We start from the raw sequence: 27,122 nt of genomic DNA on the forward strand, positions 1-27,122 counted from the left end.
GGACATGGAGTGAACCATGTTAATGGGGGGCTTCCAGATGGAGCTTGACCTAAGCTGGCTGCACGCCACCGCCTATGGGAGTTCCAAGCAAGGCTTGGTGCGGGCACACAGCATGTTCCTATCCATGTGTCTTGATACCTGCCATAGAAGGGGCCTCCAGAAGAAGCTGATCCCCCACAAGGCAGTTCACTTGACTAGCTGCAACCTCATAGACCATTGCCCACCCCTAAAATTCTTGATATTACCTCCAGATGTGTACTAACCGCCACCCTGGGTGTTCTGGAGGCTTTGAAAACAATTGCCAAGATACCATTGCCAGACCCAAGAGGGGTCTGCCTCTTGGTAAATTGGTCAGGTGACACTTGTAGTCATGTGGAAACGGTATCTAGAGGCTATTTGAGTCGAACAAGAAGTGTTTGCTGTTAATAAAACAGCAAGACTCTAACCTGGGATCCAAGAGGCTCCTGGTGTACATGGAGAAAATACAGGTAGTTTGTCAACCTGGATGTGGAAAAAAAAATGATATTTTTGTTTTTAATCATCTAACTAAAATCTGACATTTTCTTTCAATGTAAATGTAGGCAAAATTCTACAGTAGTGTCAGCTGTAACTGTCACCAAGAGAAATTACAGACATTTTTATATACGTTACACCTGTTGCAGATGCCTCAAAATATCGATGTTCATCATGATTTTGATGCCACGGAGGTTGTTTGACCTGCACTAGATATTCTTATTTAATGTGTTAAGAAGCATATATATTATTATTATGATATCACATTAATTGTAAAAGTATTTAAAAAGTCGATCATTGTATTTCAATATAAGCTTCCTTCCTAATCTTGCTATTTTAGTTTGTCATTTAAAAGCATTATTTTGAGGAGGGGTCCATAGGTCAATACCAGACTGAAAAATGGGTCTATGTATACAAGTAAAAGGCTAGGAACCCTTAATTTAGACCATTCTCTTGCACAGGGCCAGTGAAATGATTTCTGAATGACTTCAGCTAATAGATGGTCTCTGTAAAAACAGGGGTATATGTTCTTCCCACTCTTTGCTTTTGCCTATGGATAGCTTTGGAGTTGTGGAAGGACCTTGGCATAATGAAAATAATGATTAATCATAGTTAATAATAATAATAGTAATAGTAATAACAGCTAACATTTGTTGGGTGCTGGCCATAAGCTAGGTGTTATTAAGGCATGTTCAATGTCATATTTTACTTAATACTACCAAATGCTCCAGGAGATCATTCCTGGGGCAATGACAAAAGATTTCCCTCTTCTCCCCATGTTGATTGAGTATTGATGCAGGTGAAGACAGGGGATGGGACTGACCCCCTGGACCGGGCCAATGTCCTCAGTATACAACCTGTGCAGTAACACAGGGCTCCACATTTAGAAAGCCTCTGTGCTTGGTTTCATGCTCTGAAATTCATACAGTTTGAACAAGGGGCTCTGCATTTTCCTTTTGCGCCAAGCCCTGCGAATTATGTAGCTCAGTCCGTCTCTGGATGTGACGATGTTTTAATGTGTGACAACTCCTGATACCCGGAAGCTGGGACTCTACTGTGGAGATCCCCCTGTTCCTCCTTACTCATCTAGCTGACCTTTGGTGGAAAGCTGAGGCCTGTCACAGAGGGAGGCTGTAGTTTCTGAGTTGGTGAGTTTTATGATTTTTTTCTTTTTTTTTCTTTTTGAACATCAAAGATTTCTTTCCTCTGAAGCAACTGGAGGAATGTCTGAGTAACAGGCTGGAAGGCACCTGGTTCCCTACCTTTCTGGTAGGGAGCTGCCTAGGTTTGCTGATGAGTTGTCTTCATTTTTTTTATTTTCCAAAGTGTGCTCTGCAAGGGAAAATGAGCCCCGGTGTGCCGAGAGCCTGTCATTCTTGTAGGAAGGTGCTATGAATGAACTTGGCTTTCTTGCCCACTGTCATTTAATGGTTATCTGTGGGAAAAGAAAGCCCTACTTCTAAAGAGGAGATCCCCTAGTCTGCGAGGAAATTCAAATAGCATTTGCTTCTCAAGTTCAAAGATGATCATGGAATAAGCTTTATGAGGTTCTGTCTGCATTTTACAGCTCTGTTTTTACACACTGTCCCAGGATCATGGACCTGGTGGAAGATGGGGGACCTTTCCTAGGTTCGTTTGTCAGAGTGACGGGATTCAGGCTCTAAATGACACATCCACATCCTTTCTTTCATTGGTGTGATGTCTACAACACAACAGGTCTGTCATCAGGACCTATGTGTGACGGCTCAGGCATAAGGTGCTCTTCCAAAGGAGCCATAATTTGCCCTTAATTTTTCAACAGTGTTTTTTTCCTTGTTGTTATGACCGCTCTTTTATCATGGCTAATAAGTCTGAGGTGGCTTCGAGCAGCCAAGCCCAACCCCTGAGTCAATGCGGGGCTTTCGACGAGAAGCCAGACTAAAGTTTGACAGATGGGTTTGAGGGGCCACGTGCTGCTGTGTCTGTAGCATCTGGGCTGATGGACACCAAAGGCACGTTTCGTAGTATGCCACCAGGCTGATTGGTGTGCCTCCTATCCACATTTAGGGGAAACATTATGGGAGCTGTCCTTAAAGAATCTCAATTTCCCAAATAAAAGCGTGAGGTCCTAAAAGACACCCTCTTCCACTTCAGAAATACAAAGGATCCGTTTTCAAAGTTACAGAGAATTCTGCTGCATTTCCTGTCATTCCCAGAACCCCGCTCCCGGCCCCGTACATTTATTGAAATATATCCAGTCCCCCACTTACTAGCTCTGTGTCCCCGGGCAAGTTGCCTACCCTCCTGTGCCTCCTCAGCTGTAAAATGGGGATAATTATTAGTACCAACGTCCGGGGTTATGGCAAGGATTGAACGAGATCATGTAAAGTCTAGCTCAACTCCTAGCACGTCAGGACTGCTTGATAAATAGAAACTATCGTCGCTATCATAGTTTTGGTTGTTGTTTTGTAATTAGTCTGAGAGATTCCATTTAGTGGCTATCGATCTTCCTTTGGCTGCAGCATCTTGGTTTTTTCCTGGAAAGAAACTCGAATCTCGACCCGGTCAAATCCATTGTTCCTGTGCATCCCAACCCCTCCCTGGCTCCAATCCCCACCTCTTACCTCCTCTCTCCACCCTTCCCGCATTCCTGCACAGTCGGTCTTCTTTTTTTTTTTTTTTCTTTTTCTTTCTTTCTTTCTTTTTTTTTTTTTTTTTTTTTCAGTCAACTGAGGGTGTTGTTAAATCTTTTATTTTTCTGGCTGCCCAGTTTGGTTCGGAGGCACTCCACTCCCGCCCTGCTCATGACAAGAATGCTGGGGAATGCTCAGCCAGCCATGTCCCTCCCCTGTCAGAACACCCAGCTCTTAACGCTCCCTGAGAAGCGGCATTTCTGAGGCCCCACCTGCTGCCGTGACTCCCCCGTTGAGCCGGTGGTCTGGTGATGATGAAGACCGAATGGCTGAGAGAAAGCCGGGGGTAGGTGGTAATCGAGGGGAACATCACACATTGCCCACGTCCTGTGCTTGCTTCTCAAGGCTTCGAAAGAGACACTGAGAGGCTTTCTCTGATTGTGTACGTTGAAGGCTGGGTAGTGATGCCATTGCTTAATTAGTGTTGTTGTGATGTACATTTGAGTGATTTGTTTAGCTCTTTGTGGCCCTTTTGGGCTCGAGCTCGTCATGTGATATTGACAGAGTGATGAGAAATGGGAGTGCAATCATGCTTGAATTAATGCGGAAATCACATCCTCGACGTCTCGGGTCCTTTCCACATTGGACGTGGGACCTCAAGTCACTTGGCGGGACATGAGTGAGTCTACACAGCCCACCTTCGAGGTAGGTATGGATAGCCTCGTTTCCCTGATGGAAAAACTATGGTCCAGGGACCGGAGGTTTTCAAATTCTGCTTATTGCCCAGGGCTGGACCGAGGAAATCTGTGGGAGAGGCTGGACTGAGACTCAACACGCTGAGTCTCGGCTTTAGGAGGTAACCTGGAGGCCACACCTCCTCCCTGAGCCGTGTTGACTTTCGGAAGTCAACCATTGGGAAGAGCGGGGTTTGGGTTTTGATCGTATCCTGGCAGCCCCTTCTCTGCCCCTCTTAATCTGATTCATGATCTTAACCTGGGCCGACTGGAGGCAGGCCGTGTCATTCTGCAGATCTTGGACACCCCTCAGTGCCTTCGCAGAGCCAGCCGATGGGAAACAAAAAAAAGACTGGAAACCAGTCTTCTGGCTTCGTGGCCCTGCCAGCTCTGGCCAGTCTACTCGATACCTCCTTTTCTTCTGAGGGAGTGGGAAGGGAGCATCCAAACTGAAAGCACAGGTTTTTCTTTGGTTTTTATAGGAAAAACAAATTGGCATGAATGCTCAGTCAAACCAGCTCAGGCTGTTCGGGCAGATGCCTTTCTTTGCCTTTTTCTGTTTATTTTCCAACAAATCAATGCTTAACTGCGTTGTTATTGGAGCAGAGCAACAGGTGCAAAAAAATAACTCTGCTGCCAACTCAAATGAAAAGGTAGGGCTTATACCCTCTGGGAGGTATTCAGAAGATAACAGAAGACCCTGCCAGCGACTGAATTAACAGCTCTGTTTACGGTGGGTTTTATGTTAACAGCTTGCTCCTAACCCTCCCACACAGAAACGTGCCATTGTCTTGGGGACGGACAATCAGCCAGCCAGACGACTAACTCCCTTATTCTCTCCCGAGTGGAGATCGGTTTGGGCTGAGGCTGCTTTGTGACAGTCGGGGGCATTATCCTGTCTGCCCGTTTGATATCTTAGTACAGGTGTCCTGTGAAGGCAAGGGCATGGGGTGGCCAGAGAGAATCCGTCCTGCTTTTAAATGTAGTCACGGTTCTTTCCAAGGTTGGTTGTTTCCAAACGCCAGCAGGCTGCCTGGCTCCCTCTGCTCTGGCTTCAGTCTCTCCCCAGCAGGAGGTGGGGAATGAGCTCAGACGACTTTGGAAAGAGCTACCATTGTTTCGGAAGTGGTGTCTTTGCTGAACAGTCCATCAGGGGAGGGCAGCGTCTATGTTCTGTTCCTTTTTGTGTCCCCAGCACCTAGCAGAGTGCCCAGCACCTAGTAGACATTCCATAAATGTATATTAACTGAAGGGGATGAGTAAATATGTATATTAGCAAGACAAGCATTTCTTGATGACCATTTCTTGCCACTGAAGGCTAAGACAGCAATTCTCTTGGGTACGAAGCCTCAAATCTAGGGTGGTTGAGTAATCTTTTGAAAGCCTAAGATGGGGAGTGGGTTGGGTAAGCTAGCCATGAGATTTTGTGATGGAAGCGATCGTCATCTAAATCCTCTGCAAAGGCTATGTTCTGAGGCAAGGTTTGTTGGTTCAGGTCTTCAAAGGCTCATACTTGTGAATAGCTGAGCACTGTTGAACTTAACAATTCAGTAGGACTGAGCATTAGGGCCTGCCTTATTTCAAGTTAGCAAATAATGTGATAGACTCTCCACAGATGGCTTGGAGCTTGAGTTCTCTGGACCGCAGGTGTTATCTCTGACTTTGAGAGGATTTCCACTCTGAGGTGTTCCCTTCAAGGATAATATCTCCCGGAGTTAGCTATCTTGTTGTGAAAATTTGAGGGGAGACAAGTAGGTGAGTCTATGACCAGAAGTTCTGAACTGTAATATTGCTTAAAGATTGGTGAAGGGAGCTTCTTAAAAATGAAGATTCTGATTCAGAGGTTTGGGGTGGGACCCAAGAAAACTTTTTTTTTTAATTTTTTTTTCAATGTTTATTTATTTATTTGGGACAGAGAGAGACAGAGTATGAACGGGGGAAGGGCAGAGAGAAAGGGAGACACAGAATCGGAAACAGGCTCTAGGCTCTGAGCCATCAGGCTCAGGGTCAGGCTCTGGGCTCGAACTCATGGACCGCGAAATCGTGACCTGGCTGAGGTCGGACGCTTAACCGACTGCGCCACCCAGGCGCCCCCCCCAAGAAAACTTTTAAGTTTAAGCCCTCCTTAGGTGATGATGATATGGGTGGTCTATAGACCAAACTTTGAGGGACACCTGTGTGACCTCTTCAGCCTGGTTGGAAAATAAGCGTCCTAGGAGTAGCCGTGGATGCTCTAGTCTCCACACCTGGGTCTTTCCAAAGACCTGTAGACACCTGTGGTTGTAATAGGAAGTGAGGCCTGTTTTTCTTCTGCTATACAGTTTCCTCTCTATTTTATGATCATTTGGTTTTAGACTGGAGAAAGGGGATTAGCAGGGAGACAGATACTGATGTTCAGGGTGTGGGGAAAATGGTGAATTCTTTACTGCATTGCCAAACAGAGGTCCAGAATGAATGAAGCCTTGTTCCTACTTCAACTGCCGATGGAGGGGGTTGGTGGGGCTCTTCCTGTTATCACCGTAGGGAAACAGGGTAACGTCTGGGCCAAGTAAGAGGGTAAGAATAGAGTCTCTCAGGCTTTCTCTCATGTGTCAGAATAAACTTATGTCTCGTGGCCCTGACTCCACTACAAAGGTTTCTTTAAATTTCAATCTACCATGAGTGTAAGAGAGATTTCTTAAAGATCCATAGCATACAGGGATCTGTAGGAGTCAGTGGTCTTTAGAGGGCCTGGGACGCACAAAAATATATGCAAAGCAAGGTGTGAATGTGCATTTTTGGGAGAAGAGAGCCCTAGTTTCCAAAGGCTCTATGACCTTTGAAGATTCAAAGCTTGCCCTATTCTTAGTTTGTCATATCTGAAAGGGACTGATAAAGGCCCAGGAGGTCATATAAGGCAATCTTTTAATCAACTTTGGTGCCTGTCCTCTGTCAGTATCTGCATCTTGTATGAGTCTGGCACCAAGAATGATAAAGATCAGCATGATATGTATATTTCCAAATGGCTTACAGTCAGTAAAGTGTATCTATAATGGATCAACATTTGGCTTCCCAACACTGCATCATCACTCATGAAAACGCTTGAAAGCACAGGAATAATGCTTCAAATATTGCCCCTGGGAACATGAAATGTCTATTTCAAAACACATTATGAGGGTATGAAATTACCTGTGAGGTAATCCCAAGAGGATCAAATACATTCCCCAAGCTTGATTCACATTTTGATTCATTTGGAAAACATGAATTATTGCCTGTCTTACATTCAGTTAAATTTCACACGTACATGAATTTTCTTTTCTCCTCTTCGGGAGTAGTTCTTTTGAAATGACAGTCATATTGAAACAGGAAGTCAGGAAGCTGGTGGAATATCCTCAGGGCAAATGCTGTGAATTCACCTGCTGGTAACTTTGATTAAGGACCGAGAATGGTCTGAATATCGCCGTCATCACAAAAGTAATTATTTAAAATGCCTAATTGCTCCTCTGGCTTGAGGAGTAAAAATACCCACGAGGCAGCCAATTCTGTGGCGGTTCGGGGATGATGTGGTTGAATGAATAAAGGAGTTGGGAAGAGGGCAGACCATGACTTTGACTCCTCAGTCCTCTGGGGCTGGGGACAGGGAATGCAGGCCGAGCCCTGCTTCGGATCTACTCTGTGACTCTGATCGCTCCCAGTGTGTCTTCACCCTCACAGCAGGAGCAAACCATGTTTTTTGTCCTGAGGTCTCATTCAGAGGAAGAAAATAACTATGGGCTAGTTTATTTCCAAAATATAAAACACAAATTACTTTACTGAGTCATAGAAAGAGTATTTATATTACATGTGTATACATGTTCATATAGATGGCATACGTATCCACGTATATACATGTGCGTGTGCGCATAGATACGTATATATGCATAGATCTGTTTTAATGGCTATAGGGCTGTCATGGCCCAGTTTTCCGGCTACTAACACATTCCTACCTGAGCATCTTGTAGAAGTGGCAAGCTTTCTATTCTTTCATTCTGAAGGCTCTCTCTGATATACTGGCAAGAGAGAAGACAGAGACTCACTGGGGGTCCTGGCATGCTTGGATGGACCAGAGCATTTTATAACCTTGGAGAAGCTCAATAAAGGTGTGAGGCCCCAGATGGCACAGGGAGAATGCTGTGACTCTGTATGGAAAGGGGGGAGGGGTTGAAAGCAACTCTGTCTTCTGGCCAAACACGCGCTTCTCAGCAGAAAGTGGCTAAGTTCCCAGAGATTTATTGCTGGACGGTCCGAGTTTCCATTCTCTTTTGGCTCCAATTCTTGCTGACCTGTGTGACCATGAACAAGTTACCTGACCTCTCTGAGCCTCAGATAGGCCATCTGTTAGGTGACATAATACCTTGTAGAGTTATTGTGAGTACTGACTGAGATAACGCATTTAACACTATCATCATAGAGTTGGCACATTTTAAATGTTCACTAAGCCCTAAGGGCTACAGTATAGTTGTTGTTGTTATTTATTTATTTATTTATTTACTTATTTATTTATTTATTTTACAGTGTTCGGTCCGAGATCTCAGTAGCCACACCCTGGATCGAAAGACCTACATCCCTCCAGATGAGCATGCCCAAACTAGGTCATGTTTGTCTCTGTTAGCAGGTTCTCTATGTATATTTAAGAAGAGAGAGTGGCACCTGAGCAGCTCAGTCAGCTGAACACCCAACTCTTGATTTCAGCTCAGGTCATGATCTCACGTTTTGTGAGATTGAGCCCCACGTCAGGCTCTGCACTCACAGCATGGAGGCTGGTTAGGATTCTCTCTCTCTCTCTCTCTCTCTCTCTCTCTCTCTCTCTCTCAAAATAAATAATAAACATGTAAGAAAACAAAAGGAAGAGAAATCAGTTGAGCAGTGCTTGGTCTTCTTAGGAGCCCCAAGACTGGGCAGAACCTTCTAGGTTCTAAGGTATATGGCTCCAGCTCCCTGCCAGAGTCCCAGCCGTGCCTCCTTCCCCTTGCTTTTCTGTCCCTATGAGACTCAAATCCTAGATTTGCAGTAATCGAGCATTCCTTGGGCCAAGGGGCCCCGTAGGATAGAGAAGCCCTCTGGCCACAGTCTTCCAGGAGCTCTTGCCCTTCTCCTCTGCACCTGCAAACCAACTGGCGTGTGAAAGTACGATGCCAAGGCCGTAACGAAGAGCCTGTGGGGTTGTGCTGTCCCACTGCTCCCGGCAGCATGGTGTGTCTGGTAGGAGGAAGGAGGAACAGGAGGGATGGCTTTTAGTCCCTGAGCAGGGACCATGCCCGGAGGGGCAGAGCACAGCTTCTGTGAGCAGAGGCTGAGAGATGCTGGTCATAGCTCAGCCGGATGGCGCATCCATAGAGCAGTCCAAAATGGGAGGTGGGGAGGCCGGAGATCCAGCCTCGACTTGACTATGCTGGCAACCTGGGATTGCAAAGCATTGTATGGATGGTAGAAGTTACCAGCCTTGCTTGAAATGAACTTGGCTCTCAATTTCCTCCTTGGAGATGCAGTAAAATAACAGTAATCACACGATAAAGAATAATAATAATAATTATCATAAACACCACCTGACATCTATCGAGTACTTACTATGTGTCAAACACTTTTTCAAGGATTTTACAGGCATCATCTCATTTTGTCTTTCAACAACCCTTTTCATATCATCTCATTTTATAAACGAGAAAATTAGGGCCCAAAGAAGCTGAATAACTTGTCCAAACTTGCCCCATTAGTAAATTGGCAAAGCCAGGATTCGAACCACGTTTGTCTGACTCCAGAGATGAGAGCTCCCAACCATTACACTATCCTGCCTCTGAAGGATCTACCCTGACCCCAAGAATGTCCTCGAAGGCGATCAACACAGTTTAACGAGAGACTCATGGGCAGAACTTATAACAATAGCTGACATTTTGGGGGCACTTGCCATGTGCGAGATAATATGTGAGAACTTTGCAAACATTCTCATTTAACCCACACATCAGTCAAGCTGGTACCAGATAGGAACTTAGCCTTTGATGAAAGCCTGGAGGAGGACCGGGGGAAGATAGTGGCTTGTCTGCACATCTGACTGGCACAGAAGTGGTCCTAGTCCTTAGCAACTGGGGCACAGCGGGGGTTTGCGTTTCACCTGCATCTTCCCATTGACAAAGTGGGAAGGAGAAAGTGGCCTGTCTCTCCCCCATCAACGTGGGCTGTGGCCACCCCGGCACAGTGCAGTGTTATCTCTCTGCAGAAATGGGTTTTGGATTGACCAAATGCGAGCGGCTCATCATTTACAGGGCAGTTGATGCCTAAGGTTGAATAGGTCCGGGCTGGAAGCCTGGCATGAAGTCCTCATCTGTACGGGGTCTACTGGGTAGCATGCCTGGCTCTTCCTCTTCAAATATAGAGCGGACTTCTGTCTCCAAAAGTGTCAGTCTTAGAAAATGCTGCGCAGGGGGCGCCGGGCTGCCTCAGTGGGTGGAGCATGCAACTCTTGATCTCGGGGTTGTGAGTTTGAGACCTGTGTTGGGTGTAGAGATTACTTAAAGATAAAAACATTTTAGTAAAAGAGAAAGAGAGAGAGGGAGGGAGGGGGAAAGAAGGAAGGAAGGAGAAGGGAAAGGAAGAAGGAAGGAAGAGGAAGGAAGGAAGGGAAGGGAAGGAAGAAAAAGAAAAAAGAAAAGAAAGGAAGGAGCTGCTGTACAGAGGCTGATTTCTTGGGTAGATGTGGAAGTCTGGGCAATCACTGGGGCACAGAGTCAAATACCATTCTCTCCAGTTGTTGTTGCTCATGAAGGGAGGGATAAGAGAATGCAGATGGAAAAAACCCTCTGGGTAATCCACATTTCATTCCACTTTGGGTTTGAAATAGAATTCACAGGTTGTGTGCTTGCGCGTGCAGGCGTGCGTGCGTGCGTGTGTGTGTGTATATGAGGTAATTACTCTTTATTTGTACCCAGCACTGCCCTAGGGGCTTTAAAGCCCCTTATCTTTTTGAATCCTCTAGCAAACCTATGCCGCAGGTACAAACGCCAGGCCCTTTTCCCAGGAGAGGGCACAGCAGTTCAGAAATCTAGGGGACAGCCCAAGGTCGCCACACCAGCGTGATCAAAGCCTGAGCTGCAGCGGCTGGCCTCCACCACGGGCTCTCTTTTAAGTAGCGTTCTCAACTGGGGGTTATTTGGCCCCAGGGGATATTTTGAGAGTGGGGGCGGGTGAGGGGCGGGGAGGCTGGAAGGGGTTGCATCTGGCATCTAGTGGCTACAGTCCAGGGATGCAGCCAACACCCTACAATGCCCAGGGCAGCCATAGAACACTCCCAGCCCAGGATGTCAGTCAGGCAGACTTGAGAAAATCTGCTTTTCACCCAGAGCACTTGGCTGAGAACAGTTGCCGGAATCCCCCCCCCCCCCCCCTTGAGCTGGAGATGAAGAGAGGTGGGTTCTGTTCTCCACGTGCTTTTGACTTGAAAGGTGGAGTCATTCTTTTTTTTTTTTTAATTTTTTTTTCCAACGTTTTTTATTTATTTTTGGGACAGAGAGAGACACAGCATGAACGGGGGAGGGGCAGAGAGAGAGGGAGACACAGAATCGGAAACAGGCTCCAGGCTCCGAGCCATCAGCCTAGAGCCTAACGCGGGGCTCGAACTCACGGACCGCGAGATCGTGACCTGGCTGAAGTCGGACGCCTAACCGACTGCGCCACCCAGGCGCCCCTAAAGGTGGAGTCATTCTTATTTAGGCTCTGAATTTACTTTTTCCAACCTCGGAAGAAGTTAACCATGTTCGAGAAACATCTTCAGAACTGATACTTAAAGAAGGGGAAAGGAACTGATTTTTCATTGAGGCCACGTGTACTGTGCCAGACCGGACAGCTTTAACTCCATTGGGTTATTCATCCTTCAACACAGGACATCAGCATTCCCCTCCATGATGCCTTTGAGGCCAGAGAAGAAATTGAGTTTGGAAAGGTTAGCATACTCAAGATCACACGGCCTCGGATGGGGAGTCTGGATTCTAACCCACACCTCCAAGGTTCCAAAGTCTCTACCTGTATCTACATGATACATTTTCTCAAAGAAATAATAAAAGCTATGCTGAAGGTAAACTGGGAAGCTTAAAGAGGAGCATTAAATAATCCCCCTACTTTGTAATTAAAAGGATTTCTTTTTATACCCCATAAAGTAATCACCATGTACCATAGAAAGTCTATATTAGTATATGGGAGTGTGGGTGAGTTGGTTATAATAATGCTTTTTTACAATTCTCAAGACACGTTTATTATCTATTATCTCATTTGATCTTCTCAAGACTCTTGGGAGGCTGTCGGTGGGGGGCAAATGTCCTCATTTTCCACCCGAGGAACTGGGCCTCAGAGGGAGTAGAACTTGGGGAAAGTCCTTCAGCTATGCTAGCCCCGGGCCCTCTGTGCCCACCTCCAGGGCACTGCCCAGGCAGCGTGCCAGGATGGGTTGGAGACGCTGACCTTCTTCCCTCATAAGCCTGGGTGAGCTCAAGTGAACTCTGACTCAGTAAGGGTTAAGACACATAAACTCTTTTATGAGTAGTAACCATTTACTGTGCCCCGTAAAAAAAAAAAAAAAAAAAAAAAGGGGGCCCCTTTCTGTTCTGGCTGCTTTCCCTAGCAAAGGGGGTACCAGCAAGGATCAGCAGTGCTCATGGGTAGAGGAGCCTCTTGGGGCGGGAGGGGGGCAGGTGGTAATGGGGCAGCCGTGGCCTCCTTATCCTAAAGGCTTCCCTGTGGGTTGAATAGTTCTGGATGCAGTCAGGGGATTGCAGACAGAAAAGATGCCTGTCCCAAGGAAAGGGGCCGTGGGCACTTGGTCACAAGTGGAGAACTGGCCTGCGTCGTCCCGTGGTATTTGTGGGATCCCTTTTTACTAATTGCTAAGCTTTCCACATGCACAACCTCATTTGATTCTCTCAGCCCTGTGAGTTTGCGACTGTTCTCAATTTATAGGTGGGGAAAGTGAAGATCAGAAAGTTTCTGGCTAGACAGACGTGGAACTTGCTCAAAGTCCCACACAGCAGGGGACCCGGGATCTGAGCCCAACTCTCCCCAGATCTAAAGCCCGGTTGCTTAGCCCTCACATCAATCTGCCTTCTAGATTTGGGGGAAGTAAGTGGTGAACAGAAACCCTGAGCTGGCTGAGAAGTAGCTAGCTGGTGATTGGCCCAGGGCACATCTGGGTCCCACGGAACAGCCACTTTGAAACAGCCCTGCAGGCAAACCCTTGTGAAAGAATTTCAGGGAAGACTTCCCCCACCCCAGCCCTGCAGGGCCGATCCCTCCATGCAGATGGGCTGGGCCCTGAGCTTCGGCTCTTTCAGGGTTAAACAGTAACCTTTCTACTGCTTGTGGTTGAGCAAATGCTGGCGAGGAACAAGCCCAGCCTTGAGCAAACAGGAGACCTGGCCGTGCCCCTTCCCTCCCCCAGCTGCCCCTTTGGGGGCCTGCAGGTTTCTTTTGACCTGAAGTCGCCCATTGGATTTCTTAGCTGAGGGCAACTGCTCTAGAAAGCTCAATGGGAAAAGAAGAAGAGGGCTTGCCTTCTCTGAGAGAGAGAAGCAAAGAGGTTTCTGGAAGGGGACCTAAGAATCGATTCAGTCACCTTTTTAAAATTTTTGCACAGGGAAACTGAGGCCCAAGACTGTTTCTGGTTTGGGTTACCAGGGGGGGAGTGACTCTCCTCCTCATAACACCTGCCATATAGCCGTGTCTTAATTTGTGCCAACCGCTCCAGGTATAGAAACTCAATCTCCAGCCAGCGCACATAGTAGGTCTGGTGATCTGCGTTCTGCCTGTGAGGAAACAGGTTCCGAGAGGTCAGTGACTTGTCTGAGTTAATACTAACTGGCCGGTAAGGGGTAGAGGTTGGAATCAAGCCTATTCCTTCTGGCTTTGAACCTCATATATATGGTGCCACCACACAGATCCCGGCTCTGCCCACCTCCCGGCCCCTGGTCTACTGTGGTGCTCACCATTCTTTTCTATATTTCTTTTGCTACTTTCTACTTAGGCTGGATTCAGTCCTAGTTATTTACCAAACAGCCATGATGATGTTAATAATCATCACGAATGTTCCTGTTTGGCCTAGCTTGACTCCTAGTCGCAGCTCTGTCCCTGGTGCCTGGAATAGTACCCAGCCCATTGTATGGCTGGTAAATATTTGTTGAGTGAATCAATATGCGAATGAAGTTTTTATGCCTCTTCCAGACCCCTCTACTCCCCTCTGAAGCCCTACCTAGAACCGGAGGAGTAGGAGCTAAGTTGGAGGAAGGGGTTTGAGGGCTGGAAGCTCTCTACTGGAGTGATTTCAATCTGGGGGACGTTGGTGACACCCAAGGATATGATTTCCCTAAAACAGGCAGAAAAATTTCCATGAGTCGCTGCTATGAGGCTACCTCCTCTCCTCACCCCAACATTTTAGAAAGAGCAAGTTATCTTTACAGGCCCTGGGTCATGCTCAATTGCCTTCTGGAACAGGCCGCTCTTCTTTTGAGTGACTGAACCTACTTCTAGGGCTTGAGTCTAAAAGGAGGAGAGCGTCCGACTTGAGAATAGGGAATATTATAAACGCCGAAGGGGTGAGACGCATTGTTCTAAAGTGTAGAATATTTATGTTGTTTAAAAAACCCAAACAGCTCCCCCTGAGAGAAAGGCTCTTCTCCTGTGTCCTTTGCTGAGAAAAGGAGACTGAGAGAGCCACCTTCGGGTCAGTTTCCAAGCCCGTGGTATTCTTCAGGGCTCTAAAAGGAGAGAGAAAGCGCGTCAGAATTTTTACTGGGATTCCTGACATTATCATGGAGCCAAATACTGGAGGAGCTCTAAGTACCTACGTCTGAAGTTCTTTGACATGTGGACACGGGCTGTGGCAGGTATCTACACCGAGGAAACTCGGTTAGGTGTTCGAGTGCAAGGCTGCTCAGTTGTGTTGGGACTTGTGAACGTCTGATTTCAGATCCGAGGGCCGGTGCAGGTGCCGGGTCTATGCCGCCACCGGCTTGGATTTTTATTGATTGCAATTTCACTTTACATGAAATCTCTTTGGCATTTTCACTTTTGTAAAAAAAAAAAAAAAAAAAAAAAAAAAAAAAAATGGCTGCTGGCCAGACTCGCCCTGTGAGCAGCTATTGCATTTTCCTCCTGCTTCATTCCTGATCAGAGATTATTCATTTATGAATGGGTGGCTGTAAAAACTTGCCTCGTGCATATGAAAGTTGAACCTGGAAATTTTTAATTGCCAGTGAGTTTTGCTTTTACTGAAAGGGCTGTGGTAACGTGCTTTGGAGGCAGTGGATGGCAGGACAAATTTTTTTTTTTTTTTTAATTCCTGAATTAACTCTGTGATCTGTGCTCCCAAATGACGTTTGTCCAAAAGGCACTGACCGAATGAACGGTTTGATCCCCTTACAGATCATGATTCTGGAAGGAAGTGGTGTAATGAATCTCAACCCCAGCAACAATCTCCTCCACCAGCAGCCAACCTGGACAGACAGCTACCCCACGTGCAATGGTAAGGGGACCGAGTGGGCGTCAGTGTCACGCCCCGTGGGGCTTTTTCCTCTGTTTTAATTACGCTTCGTTTCTCAACTTAATGTCCGAAAAACGCAGGTTTTATTCAGCAGGGGTGTGGGGACGAGGGGAAATGGAGCAAACTGCGTGCTGGAGGTCCCCATAGGCTCTTGGGGCTCCAGATATTCCATTGTTTCCTCCCAATATTCAAGGCAGCCTGGCAGAGAGGGTGGTAGAAGATATGCCCAAAGGGAAGCTTTTAACAGTGTTTAGCCGGGATATCAGGATAGGATAGCAGAGGAAAGGGTGTGTGTGTGTGTGTGTGTGTGTGTGTGTGCGCGCGCTGTGTGGCAGCGTGGAACTTAAGGAAGACAGGGTTACAGCAGCTTATTCTATTTCATCTTCCGTGACCAGCCTTCGTAAGGGGAGAGATTTGTGGGACCACGTGTCTCCCTTTGGGGCTTTCATTTGGAGCCGATTGATTCGAAGAGGGAGGGCCTGCTGATGCGGCTTCGAAGAGGGTTTGGGGATCAAGCCCACGGCTTACTGTAGAAGTGAACTGGATGAAGACGTAGCTGAATCAGGCCCCACCCCCCACCGTGAAGGCAGACTGCCTTGCATCAGACTGCGGCGGGTTTAAGGAGCTCCGGGCTCCTCTCCTGCCCCAAACTGGCTGCTAGTCTCCTTGCAAGAGATTCTGCTGCTCTTGCTCCTCCGGAGATGTGGAAATGGGCTGTCGGCGGCCAGCACAGCCGGAGAAGCAGAACAGGAGGATAATGGAAGGCTTGTGTTCTCCAATGAGCGGTTGATCGAAGTGCAGCTCCACCCCTTTCCGTTTGGAACCCCAGTCAAACAGGGTTGGGAAGCACGGTCAGGTGACCTTCACTCATTTGGCCACCTGTCCACAGAACTGCTGCGCGTTCCGGGCAGTGGCATTTTCTGATGCAGGCCTCAGATTCCTTGTGAGGACCTCAAAGGAGGATTCCAAATAGGGTAGGAAGTTTCTTCAGCCTGGAGAGTCTTTGGCATCCCCAGTCTGGACCCCGGATTAGGACAGCCTTCCTCCTGTGTGCTTTGGAGAAAGCGGGGGCAGTGTTTTTAGCAGGGAATAGAACTTAGGGGCCCCAAAGAAGTCCCAGTTCCTGGTCATGATTGACAGGGGTCAGTTGAATAATAGACAAGAGTTGAACTTATGGGATTTTCAGGGATTCTCGTAAAACTTGAGGAATCGGATGAGTCCCCTGGCAGATGGGGAGAACCCATCTTTAGATAAAACTCTCTGGTTCTCCCAGGTTCTAATAGGATACAATATCAGGAATTATCCTTTATTCTAGGAGTTGGGAGAGGAAATGGAGAGGCCTGTTGTTGGGTTATTGAGAGTTATTTCTCTTATTTGTAAACTCAGAGCTATACTGTCACAGCAGAGTAATTATCTTGGGGAAAAAAAGATCAAAGACTCAGGGAGCCACAAAAATATACCTCATCCTGAAACAGCTGTTTTTGTGAGACACCAAAAAAATTGGAGGGACGTGGAAAGAGCCAGTGTAAGCTCTGCATGTTTGTATATTTGGGAATATTTCTGTGTAATTAAATTTTGGGACCAGATTGTTCCAATCCTTGTCCTTGTTCCCCATCACAATTGGCTTCCCCTTCAGGGCCCCAGTGGAGGGTTTAGGGCTGCTTTTGTCTGGCCATGACGGGTAAAGAATGAAACACATACTATGAGTGTAGATATGACCCATGGCAGTCACCTTCATACCTAAATGACCTCTATCTCTTGCTCTTAATGCTTCTGGCTCTGGAAGCAGGGGATGAATTCAGAGGGGGTGAAACATTCCCCCTTCAGCCTTTCTGAGGGGTTGAGGGCTAGGCAAACAGCATTAAGGGAATCAAACCCTTGGAGCTCTTTAGCTGCTTGTCACTCAAACTGTATCCACAGACCATCGTCATCATCACCACCACCATCATCATCATCATCATCATCTTGTGGAAGCTTGTTAGGAATGCAGAAACTCAGGCCTCGCCCTAGATCTATGGAATTTGGATCTGCATTTGAACAACATTCCCTGGTGATTGACAATCATATTAAAGTTTGAGAAGTACTCACCTAGCATGCCTTTGAAGAAACAAATTAGAGATGGTTTTCTTGCGCTGTGCTTTCCCGTGTTGGTCCATCATTCAGTTTGTGGGAGTATCTGTGTGACATGTTCAGTCGGACTCCCCCCCTTCACCTTGGTGGGCTACAACAGTGTTTTCCCCTTGTCCCTGCCCCTCATTTTTCTTGGATGAGAGCTCCTCCCCTTGACCTCTGTTTTCAAGGGGACTGTAAGATCTCAGCCCTATTACCATGTCCCCAGGCACAAATTCCACCAAAGAAATAGAAAGAAAGCCTCTCCATCCACCCCCCCACACCAAGGACCAGGACTTTGGGGTGACTTTGTGAGGTTCTCTTGAGTGAGACAAGAGAGTCACAGATGCGGTAGGTTAGCCCACATCCAGGTCAGTGATATTTGTTGCCTTTGATGAATTTTACTTCTTCACTGGTATTTAATTTAACCATCTTGTGAATGCACCTCAAACTCTTCTAGAGTCCTACGTGATTTCTTCTTCAGCAACAAATTCCACCAAAGAAATGGAGAGAGACCACCTACAATGGCCTAGTCTCTGAGTCTCTTTCGGTAGGAGATACAAAGATGAGTTAGACAGAGTCCATGACCTTGAGTTTACAATTTGCAAAGAAGGATGAGACAGAACTTAGAGATTTGTGAAGAAAAGCAGATGTGACAACAGCCATCAGGAGAAATGCCAAGCACATCTCCTGGAGACTCAGGGGACATCAAGCCCTTGCAGTAAGCTGGGGGATCTGTGATGGCTTTTATGGGGTGGCCAGAATCTGCAGGCTGGGTAGGACTTCAACAGAGAGTGATTGGCAGGATACTAACCAGGCTCAAGGAACACCTTCAGAAGTGATAGATCACTTGAAGAATAGTTACTGAAGAGCCCCAGTGCTGGACTTGTCAGTTTTGCACTTAATTTCAGTGAATAATGGGAAGCCACTGAGGGTAGCTGAGTAGGAAAGTGACGTCATAGAGGCTGTAATAATCCACGGGGGGCAGGGGTATATCAGCACCGTTAGCAGAATGGCTAGTCTGGACCACTCTGGGGAGAAGCAAAGGTATCAGAGAGAAAAGAACCTTATTCTCAGGCTTCATTTTTGGTTGAAATGGTCTGAATTTGGGGTTTTGTGTGTGTGTGTGTGTGTGTGTGTGTGCATAACAGAGAGGAAAAAGCGGGAGAGAGAAAGAGAAAAGAGAGGAAGGGAACCGTGTGGGTGTGGACAAGAGGCTGTTAGGTTGCTGACACTGTGGCGACACTTTAGCTTCCATGGCACTTTGCAGGAGGTGGGAATGAGCTCACGATCTCAGGGTACTTCAGGTCAAGTCTGAGTGCTCACGAAGTGCCCAGGGGTCAGTGTTATACTAGGGAGGACACGAACTGGCAGGGAGGCTGACGATCAGCCCCCACCACAACTGAGGAAAGGACCGGGTTTCTGAGAGCCTCCTCTCCAGGGCCCGTCTCGTGCCCCAGCCCCCACACTGCCGTCCCCCGACCGTAGCGGTGCTGACGCCTGGCAGCCGGCGGTGCATCTCGTGTTCGAGATGATGTCCGGGAAGAACCACGGGTCGCTCACGGGACCGCCTCCTGTTTTGCAGTTTCCAGCGGGTTTTTCGGAGGCCAGTGGCATGAGGTCCATCCTCAGTACTGGACCAAGTACCAGGTGTGGGAGTGGCTCCAGCACCTTCTGGACACCAACCAGCTCGATGCCAGCTGCATCCCTTTCCAGGAGTTCGACGTCAACGGCGAGCATCTCTGCAGCATGAGTTTGCAGGAGTTCACCCGGGCGGCGGGCACGGCGGGCCAGCTCCTCTACAGCAACCTGCAGCATCTCAAGTGGAATGGTGACTATCTCTTGTCTACCCCTCTGGGAGCCGGCTGCAGAGAGCAGGGACCCCGCAGCCGGCAGGGCTCCTTGTCAGGGACATCAGAGGACGGTCTCACCTCCAAACGACTGGGTCCCGAGGGAGGGACGGAGAAAGGAGGCGAGAGAATAGGCACAAAGTCTAGGGTTCCAGGTGTGTCTAATCCCATATAAACCCAAGATCATTTCATTTCTCCTTCTGGTTAATTTTTAAACTGGATATTCACAGACTCGCTATCCGAAAACCTTTTCTTCTTTCCCTCGCAAGCAGGTTTCGATAGCTTAATTCCCGATCACTTGCTTGTTAAGATCATCATGGATACTTTTTCTTTTTTTGAAACTTCTGGACCTAGGTTCTTAAGATGGGACCTACGGGGGGGTAAGAAGAAACGCAGAATTAGGTCTATGTTTGCGTTTTGGGGACGAGATGGCTCGCGGTATTTCAACAGATTCTTAAAAGGTCTGAAACTCAAAAAAAGGGGGAGAAGTGGGGTTAGAACTAATGGTCTGCGCATGTGTGGGATGTTTCTGCAGCGATTTCCGGAGTCAGGGCCGCCCTAGCGCCCCAGATGTGTCTTTCTTGAAGCCTTGCCTAGAACACAGGCAGGCTACCCTTTTGCACACTGTGCATCAGTGATAGCTTATTCACACACCTTCCATACTGGCTCGCCAGACACGCTAGGGCAGACAACTCACCTTGCAGAATGTCTTTGACACTGACATAAGGGCCTCCTGATAATACCAGTAAAAACCTAGCTCTTCTGAGAACCGTGGGCATCTTGGAAGGCAGTAACTTGTAGGAATTGCGAGCTGGCCTGTCCACATCAGAACGGGCATGTCCGTCTTAGCAGAACCTGTGTTTGGGCAGGTAGCTGTAACTTTGGGAAGGCGTCAGTTCCAGGGCCCTGAAGCAGAGTCAGACTGTGACAGCCGTTACCAACACTGAGGAGGACCCAGGGTCTGGCCTCAAAGCTGGCAGCTGGGGTGGCCATTTTGGATGACCTCATCCAGCTCCCGGGCACTCCCTCCTTCCCAAGTACCTCACACAGACGGTTGCTCATTTTTCTTTTACTAGAACCAGACCAAACAAGGCTCTATAAATAACCCTCGGGAATCTTCAGAAGGAGCAGACTTACACTTGAAGATTTAAAAATATTTACCTCCCTACCTGCAATTAAATCCACTCCTTTAAAGCTTTGCCCTGATTGGAACCTAAGGCAGACAGGCTTGGGAGGCAGAGAGCGAAGGTGCTGCGGCCATCTTTGACCTCCTATGACTTGTCTGGTCCCACTGCATTCTGTTGGTGCCTCTGAGTGCCTGATCACCAGATTTCTTCCCTTTGTTTCCTTGTTCGCCTTTTTGTAGACATTATATTAACTTCTATTCTTTGAGTGTTTATTTATACCGGACACTCTAAGTGAATTGATTCATTTAATGACCTTATGACAAAAACTAAACATCGTACCCATTTTACAGACGGGAAACCCAAAGGTCAGAGAGGTTAAAAGTATGACCTCTTCTCTTGAGATATTTAAAATCTGTCTGGAGAGGACACACATACTCAACTCATTCACGTGTGTGTGTGTGTGTGTGTGTGTGTGTGTGTATACGTTTATTTTTGGTATTCATTTATGTGGACATACCTCGTAGATTGAATCTAATCAAATGGGTTTCATTACATTTAAGATCAAAGAAGAATCAAGCCAGTCAAAATGGTTTCTAGCCTATTTTTGTTTTCATTTTGTATCATATCTTAGTAGGAGAAAGCACCTTAGAGGCCATCTAATGACTTTATCTAGTTTAATCCCCTAAATTTACAGATGACGAAAGCAAGACCCAGAAAGGTGAAGTGCCTCGCAGCTATTAGTGGGAAAACTGGCCCACTGACTTCTGAAGTTCTATTTCCATCATAGTGGATGGCGTCCCTGGACAAGGCCAAATAATTCCATCCGACGTAGATGCCCTAGCTACTGATTTTCTGGGCCGGGACTCCAGGCTCAAGTTTGTAGGTGCTGAGAGGGAAGCGCCCTCGCATAAGCCAACAGAGGCGGACAGGTGGCAGGACTGGTGTAAGGTCTTCCGAGAAGCCAGCTCTATCCTTGTTTAAGCTTTTGTGGCTTGTTTAAGTTTTGGCTCCACGTGAGCCGGCTCAGACTTTCCCAATCTGTCCTTCACAGGCCAGTGCAGCAGTGACCTGTTCCAGTCCACACACAATGTCATCGTCAAGACGGAACAAACTGGTGAGTAGCCCCAGACAAAGGGAGCCAACTCGGTAGGCAAAGCCCCGGGGGAGGACAGTTGGAGGGAGTCAGGAGAGCGTGGGAGCAGATGGATCCAGTGTGATGGCAGGAAACCCAAGGATGCCTCTTCCCTGGCCGCCTCCAGGGGGCCACTCCACCATGAACCTCGTTCTTTGCCTTTGGGACCAGTGACTGCCATCTATTTCTGATCTAGACTGGTGCTGCCCACACTTCTCTGCTTCCCACTACTGGTCAAGGCACCATGCAGGCTCTGGTCCAAGGGCAAGGAAAAATGCAGAGCCTAGGTGGGCCGCCTCCTCGTAGGAAGAGAGTCAGGGCACTGGGCTGAGCCGAGTTAGAAGAAGCAAGGGGAGAGAAGAGACAAAGGCCAGTGTCTCCTCCCCGCTCCTCTTCAGATGGGGGTATATTTCACAAAAAGGAGGAACATACAGACGTGCTCTTGTAGATACTGTAGCTTCTGGAAGGCCCTGGGGGGGCATCTAAGAGCAGCTGCAGAACCCAACTCCTGCCTCAGGTGCATTTTTAGACAAAAGACACTATTCTAGGCTCTGAGTAAGCTGTGCAATCTCATAGTATCTACATTTACTTTTGTTCTTCCCCTGACCAGTCAACCCTCCTTTCTCTGTCCCACATCTTTCTCCTGGGGACTTTCTGCCGGTCTGTAGGACTTGCAGCCTTGAGAAACTGTGCCCCAGGGCCTGGCACCAATCAGAGCTCCTTGCATATTGGCCTTTGGCCTATGACCTCTCCATCTAGGGAGACCTATGCAAGTCCCCCAGAGTCTACCGGCCACGATAAAATCGGGCGGCTGCCGCTGCTCCAGGGTCACTCCCTACAGGCACGTCAGTGAGATTGTGGGATGAGTTTGCCACAGGCCTCCCTGAGGGTTGCACGCTAGTCACGGAGGACAGGATTTGACCTGGGGTGGTTTGTGAGTCCCTAGGGGCTGAAACTGACCCCACACGTTATTTGCTCTCTTTATTTGAGGCTAGTCTCCCATTAGCAAAGAGAAAACAATAGCGGCTAAGCATGTTAATTAGGTTTTCCTAGCCTTGCCCTCCCCTGCTCCCCCAGAGACCAGCGCTTGGGTTCCCCAGATGGTCTGTGCTTCTGGGCCTGATTGCCCTAGAGGCAGACACTGGACTTGTCCCAGAGGCTGGGGTTCCGCCCCTACTCCCACCAGGACCTGACAGCCCCACTGGAGGAGCCAGCTGGTATTGGAGAGGGCCCAAATAACTTGATAATTCCTCCTTGACCATCCAGACATTCTTGTGTTGCCAGTTCAGAAGAGCTAAGCCAAAGGGTGGAGAAGAAGGTCCACCCTAGGAGGAGGGGAGAAGAGGCTCAAGAGGGGGCAACACCCCCCAAAACTTTTCGGTTCAATTTGTTTTCAGAGACAACAACAGGTGTCTGAGGTGACCCAACAAGGAGAGAGGGTGTGACCCCAGGAGACTGGGCTTGGGGTGGCCAAACACATAGCTATTAGCTAAAATACCAGCTAAATCCCTATGGCGTAAACAGGAGGACTTAGCCAGTGAGTCAGGTTTTATGCCATCTATGCTATAAAAACAAAATGAAACTCGGCCAGTGGCTTACCACCCTGACCCTGAAATTCAGAACCCAGACAGGAGGGGAGCTGAGGGCAGCCTCCATCGGTGAAGAGGGAAAAGCAGGACGTTCCTGGTGGGGACGAGGTGAGAGCTCCTGCCAGGTCTCACAGCTCTTGGCCAGGAAAGAAAATGCTTCTGTTGGCGATCAGCCCAGACGTGGGGGTTGTGTAGGAGTTGGGCTCCATTGGGGGTAGGTGGGCGGGAGTTTCCTTCAAATCTGAAATCTAAAGAGTCAGACATGCTTACCCAGCACACTGCAGGGGTGGGGGTGGGGGTGGGGGTGGGGGTGGGGGTGGGGGTGGGGGTGGGGGGAAGAAGCACGCTTCTTTGCCAAGATGAGGCAATGGGGCCTCACTCTCCAAAGTTGTTTGCTTGATTAGGTGACACGCTCTTCTCCTTCTCTATTTTGTTTTGAGAATTTTATGTTGCCCCTTAAGATAATTGGAGAAATCCTGGGGGGAGGGAGCTGTCATCATCCAACTGGAGGGGGACTTCCAGAATTTCAGCCACAAAGACACCGCGATAAGACTAGCTAGACTTCCACGGGGCGCCTGGGTGGCGCAGTCGGTTAAGCGTCCGACTTCAGCCAGGTCACGATCTCGCGGTCCGTGAGTTCGAGCCCCGCGTCGGGCTCTGGGCTGATGGCTCGGAGCCTGGAGCCTGTTTCCGATTCTGTGTCTCCCTCTCTCTCTGCCCCTCCCCCATTCATGCTCTGTCTCTCTCTGTCGCAAAAATAAATAAACGTTGAAACAAAAAAAAATTAAAATAAAAAGACTAGCTAGACTTCCTGCAAGGAAACATTAATTCTCCCAGGAAGAGATTTCTAGGAAAAGACGCTCATTAATTAGGAATTATTTGTCGCCGACAATTTCTTTTTCTAATGTGAATTGCATCTAGTGGAATGCAAGACCATGCCAGGCTCCCGAGCCCCGCCCCTGCCACGTGCAGACTGGGAAAATTCCCAGGAAACCAAAGCGATGGTCTGGGACCGGGTCTCACTGCGGTAACTTGTCTCATGTCCCCAAAGAGGCAGCAGGTATAGAACATCTGGCTGGGGCCGTGATAAAGCCCATTTCCCCCAGGACCCTGGAAGAAAAGTGAGTTACACGTGGCAGAAACAGAATCTTACCCTTTCTCTGTGAGGACCACCCACTATGTCCTGCCCCTCTCTGAGGAGCAGGGAGTTAGAAAAGGCAAACTCATCACCCAGGGGAAGATGCTTGCTGACCATTCCCATTTTCCGTCTTTTGTAGACCCTTCCGTCATGAACACCTGGAAAGAAGAAAACTATTTATATGACACCAGCTATGGTAGCACAGTAGGTAACTAACTCCCTGACACTTAAAGGCCTGTGACATTTTTACCCTGTTTTCTAACAGCCACGAAGTTACATTGTAAGGTGGGGGCGCCTAATGTCCTTTGTCTTTTCATTGCCGCAGATCTGTTGGACAGCAAGACTTTCTGCCGGGCCCAGATCTCCATGACAACCACCGGTCACCTTCCTGTCGGTAAGTTGTCCTGACCTCAGGACCCAAGTGTGCCACCTGCAAGTCCTTACTGAGAGTGAATGAGAATCACCCACGTCCTAGGTTTCCACTTGGCTGGATGGAGTCTTTCTCGTTAAAAGACTAGGAAAGGAAAAGACTTGCTCTTTTTAAGAGGCTTGCTTGCCAGCCAATATTTGTACCTCGAAAATGACACCAGGGAAGCCTCTAGGAAAAGTGTTTGTCTCCTGTGAAACCAAGTCACCCTCTCGTGACAACAAAAGCCTCTCTTTTCAACACGGACTTGCTCTTGGGAAACTATCTGATAAAACTATTCAGACTTGGGCATAGTTATGGGGGAAGAAGGCCATATCTAATTTTCAACAAACTATATCTGCCTTTAGGGGAAGGATATCTAAAAGTGGCCTTCAGAGATCAGCGAACCTTTGCTGATGGTCTCTGAGTAGAAGGGTGGCAGTTGGACATTTCTAGAACCCTGGTTTTCACAGGTCAGTTTTTAAGTCTGCCCCTGATGGCTCCGATTAGTCAGACCACCTGCACTTTATATGAACTCTGTTCACATTAGTTGTGTTTGCTTAAAATTGGTTGCAACTGGGGGGCTACCCTTAGCTCTCGGTCAAGGTTCCACTGAGGGGGTTGGTTTGTTGGGAGTCTGGAGAGGCGCTTTCAGATTCTCTCTCCCTCCCCTCACAAACAGGGACATCGGCAGGTGCCATGTGAGAACCGGGGAGGTGAACAGAGGGTTCCATGTTGTCCCTTGACCTGGGTACGAACCCGTAGCTCTGCTTGGGTCTGTGAAGTTCGGAGCTTAGACTTGTCATGAGTCAATTGCTCTTTTCCTGGAATTGAATTCGGGGCATCTTAAGAATTGGGATTTAAATGAAGAACTTGGAATCAAACGGCCTCTCCTCCCCTGACCTCCCCCTCCTTTTTTTTTTTTTTTTTTTTTTTTTTGCTTTTGTTCACTGTGTTTGAGAACTGAAGTAACAAGATTTCAGGTTCTGTTTTCGGGTCAAACCCCTTGAATGAAACAGAGCTAGGAGCCGGCGTAAATGCATCTGGAACTGAAGTGAAGAATGAAGGCCAATTCGTTTCCCTACTTCCCCCTCCCCTGATGGCCCAGCGTGTTATGTGTCACCGGAAGGATTTGTGTAACTTAGGAAATAGATCAGACACTGGAAAGGCTCTGCAGTGGGTTCGCCATTCTGGGGGAACAGAAACAACTGGGGGGAAATTTCTGCAGCAGTCATTGCCACCCAGTCCAGACCCAGGATTTCAGAGCTGAGGAAACCATCCGGTCGCACTCTGACTCCCTCTCACGCTTTGCAAGGTGGCACCTCCTGCGTCCTTCCGGTTGGGTCTCTGGCTTATGGCGAAAGACGGCAGCTGAGAATAAACTTGCACAAACCACTTCCTAAGCTCAGAGGTTGTTAGGTCTTCGGGCACCTGGGAAACATAGAAGCCATGTCACAGCTCCCCTGCCCTCACAGCCTGGCCAGGCTTCTCTCTTCTGTCTCCTGCCTTATCTTCTAGAGTCTCAGAACCAAGAGGGGCCCTTTCTGCTTTCACATTTGCAGTAACCGGGAACTCACTGTCCCCTTATCCCACCTTTGAATCATCCTGAAAAATGGACTTTGTAGATCTGCACACCTTTGCCTCCATTGATCCTGGATTCCCCCGTCCGCTGTTCCTATCCTACGATGGAACCGCAGTGAAACCATCCGGGACCTCTACGAGAATCATTACTGCAAGAATCAGCTCAGTGTCTGGGCTCGGGAGATTCTTTGGAGGAACGGCCCTCCAGTGGGATAGTGAATTACAGCCTTGTGTGATGGGGCCACTCCTTCCAGAAAGGTTTAGTCTCTGCTGAACCCCTGTAAAAAGACCTCTGTCATTTGTCCGAGTCTTTAGATTTTCAGTTCCCATTAAATCGGGTGCAGGTAAATATCTTTCTATGTTTTCATGCCAGTTACAAGCCAAGCGAAGGCGAGGCCCAACATAAACTGATGCCCTCTGTGATAAACGCAGGTGGGGAAGCAGGCTTTGTTTTGATTTCGCTGTCATCTGCCCATTTCACAAAATGGCTGCTGCCAGTGTTCCTGATCTGCCCGATAGTCCTCGAGCCAATCATGCCAACTCGGGCTTGATGTGTTTATTCACTGACTTGTTGAGCCTAGAGCTAGGGTGGCACGGTCTATTATAACACTGACATTTGTATATCCCGTAAAGAAATGGCTCACAGCTGAATCACATGCAAATGCTTCTAATCTTCACTTCTTGCGAAGCGACTTAGCTGAAGTCACGCTCTGGAACTTGCGTCACACACCTGTGGCTTGGTGCTGCCCTTGCCCAGACTGGACCTTGGCCTGAGGTACCTGGGAGCAGAGCAAGAGA

At 48.0% G+C, this 27,122-nt stretch overlaps 1 protein-coding gene across 4 annotated transcripts in view; it reads left to right on the forward strand.

The window, feature by feature from the left end:
• Positions 1-27,122, forward strand: part of EHF (ETS homologous factor) — a 41,595-nt gene that overhangs the window by 5,777 nt on the left and 8,696 nt on the right. The window contains exons 1-6 of one of the 4 annotated variants that reach the window (XM_045039133.1): positions 3,229-3,830; positions 15,275-15,374; positions 19,087-19,332; positions 21,530-21,592; positions 24,477-24,545; positions 24,663-24,731. In XM_045039133.1, coding sequence (XP_044895068.1) covers positions 3,801-3,830; positions 15,275-15,374; positions 19,087-19,332; positions 21,530-21,592; positions 24,477-24,545; positions 24,663-24,731 — 577 coding nt within the window. In that variant the 5' untranslated portion in view covers positions 3,229-3,800. Of the gene's footprint in view, positions 1-3,228; positions 3,831-15,274; positions 15,375-18,463; positions 18,549-19,086; positions 19,333-21,529; positions 21,593-24,476; positions 24,546-24,662; positions 24,732-27,122 lie in introns of those variants that run through there. The other 3 variants (XM_045039132.1, XM_019812258.3, XM_045039134.1) reach the window with 3 other exon arrangements.

The sequence above is a fragment of the Felis catus genome, chromosome D1, assembly GCF_018350175.1.
Source record: "Felis catus isolate Fca126 chromosome D1, F.catus_Fca126_mat1.0, whole genome shotgun sequence".
Classification (NCBI taxonomy): domain Eukaryota; kingdom Metazoa; phylum Chordata; class Mammalia; order Carnivora; family Felidae; genus Felis; species Felis catus.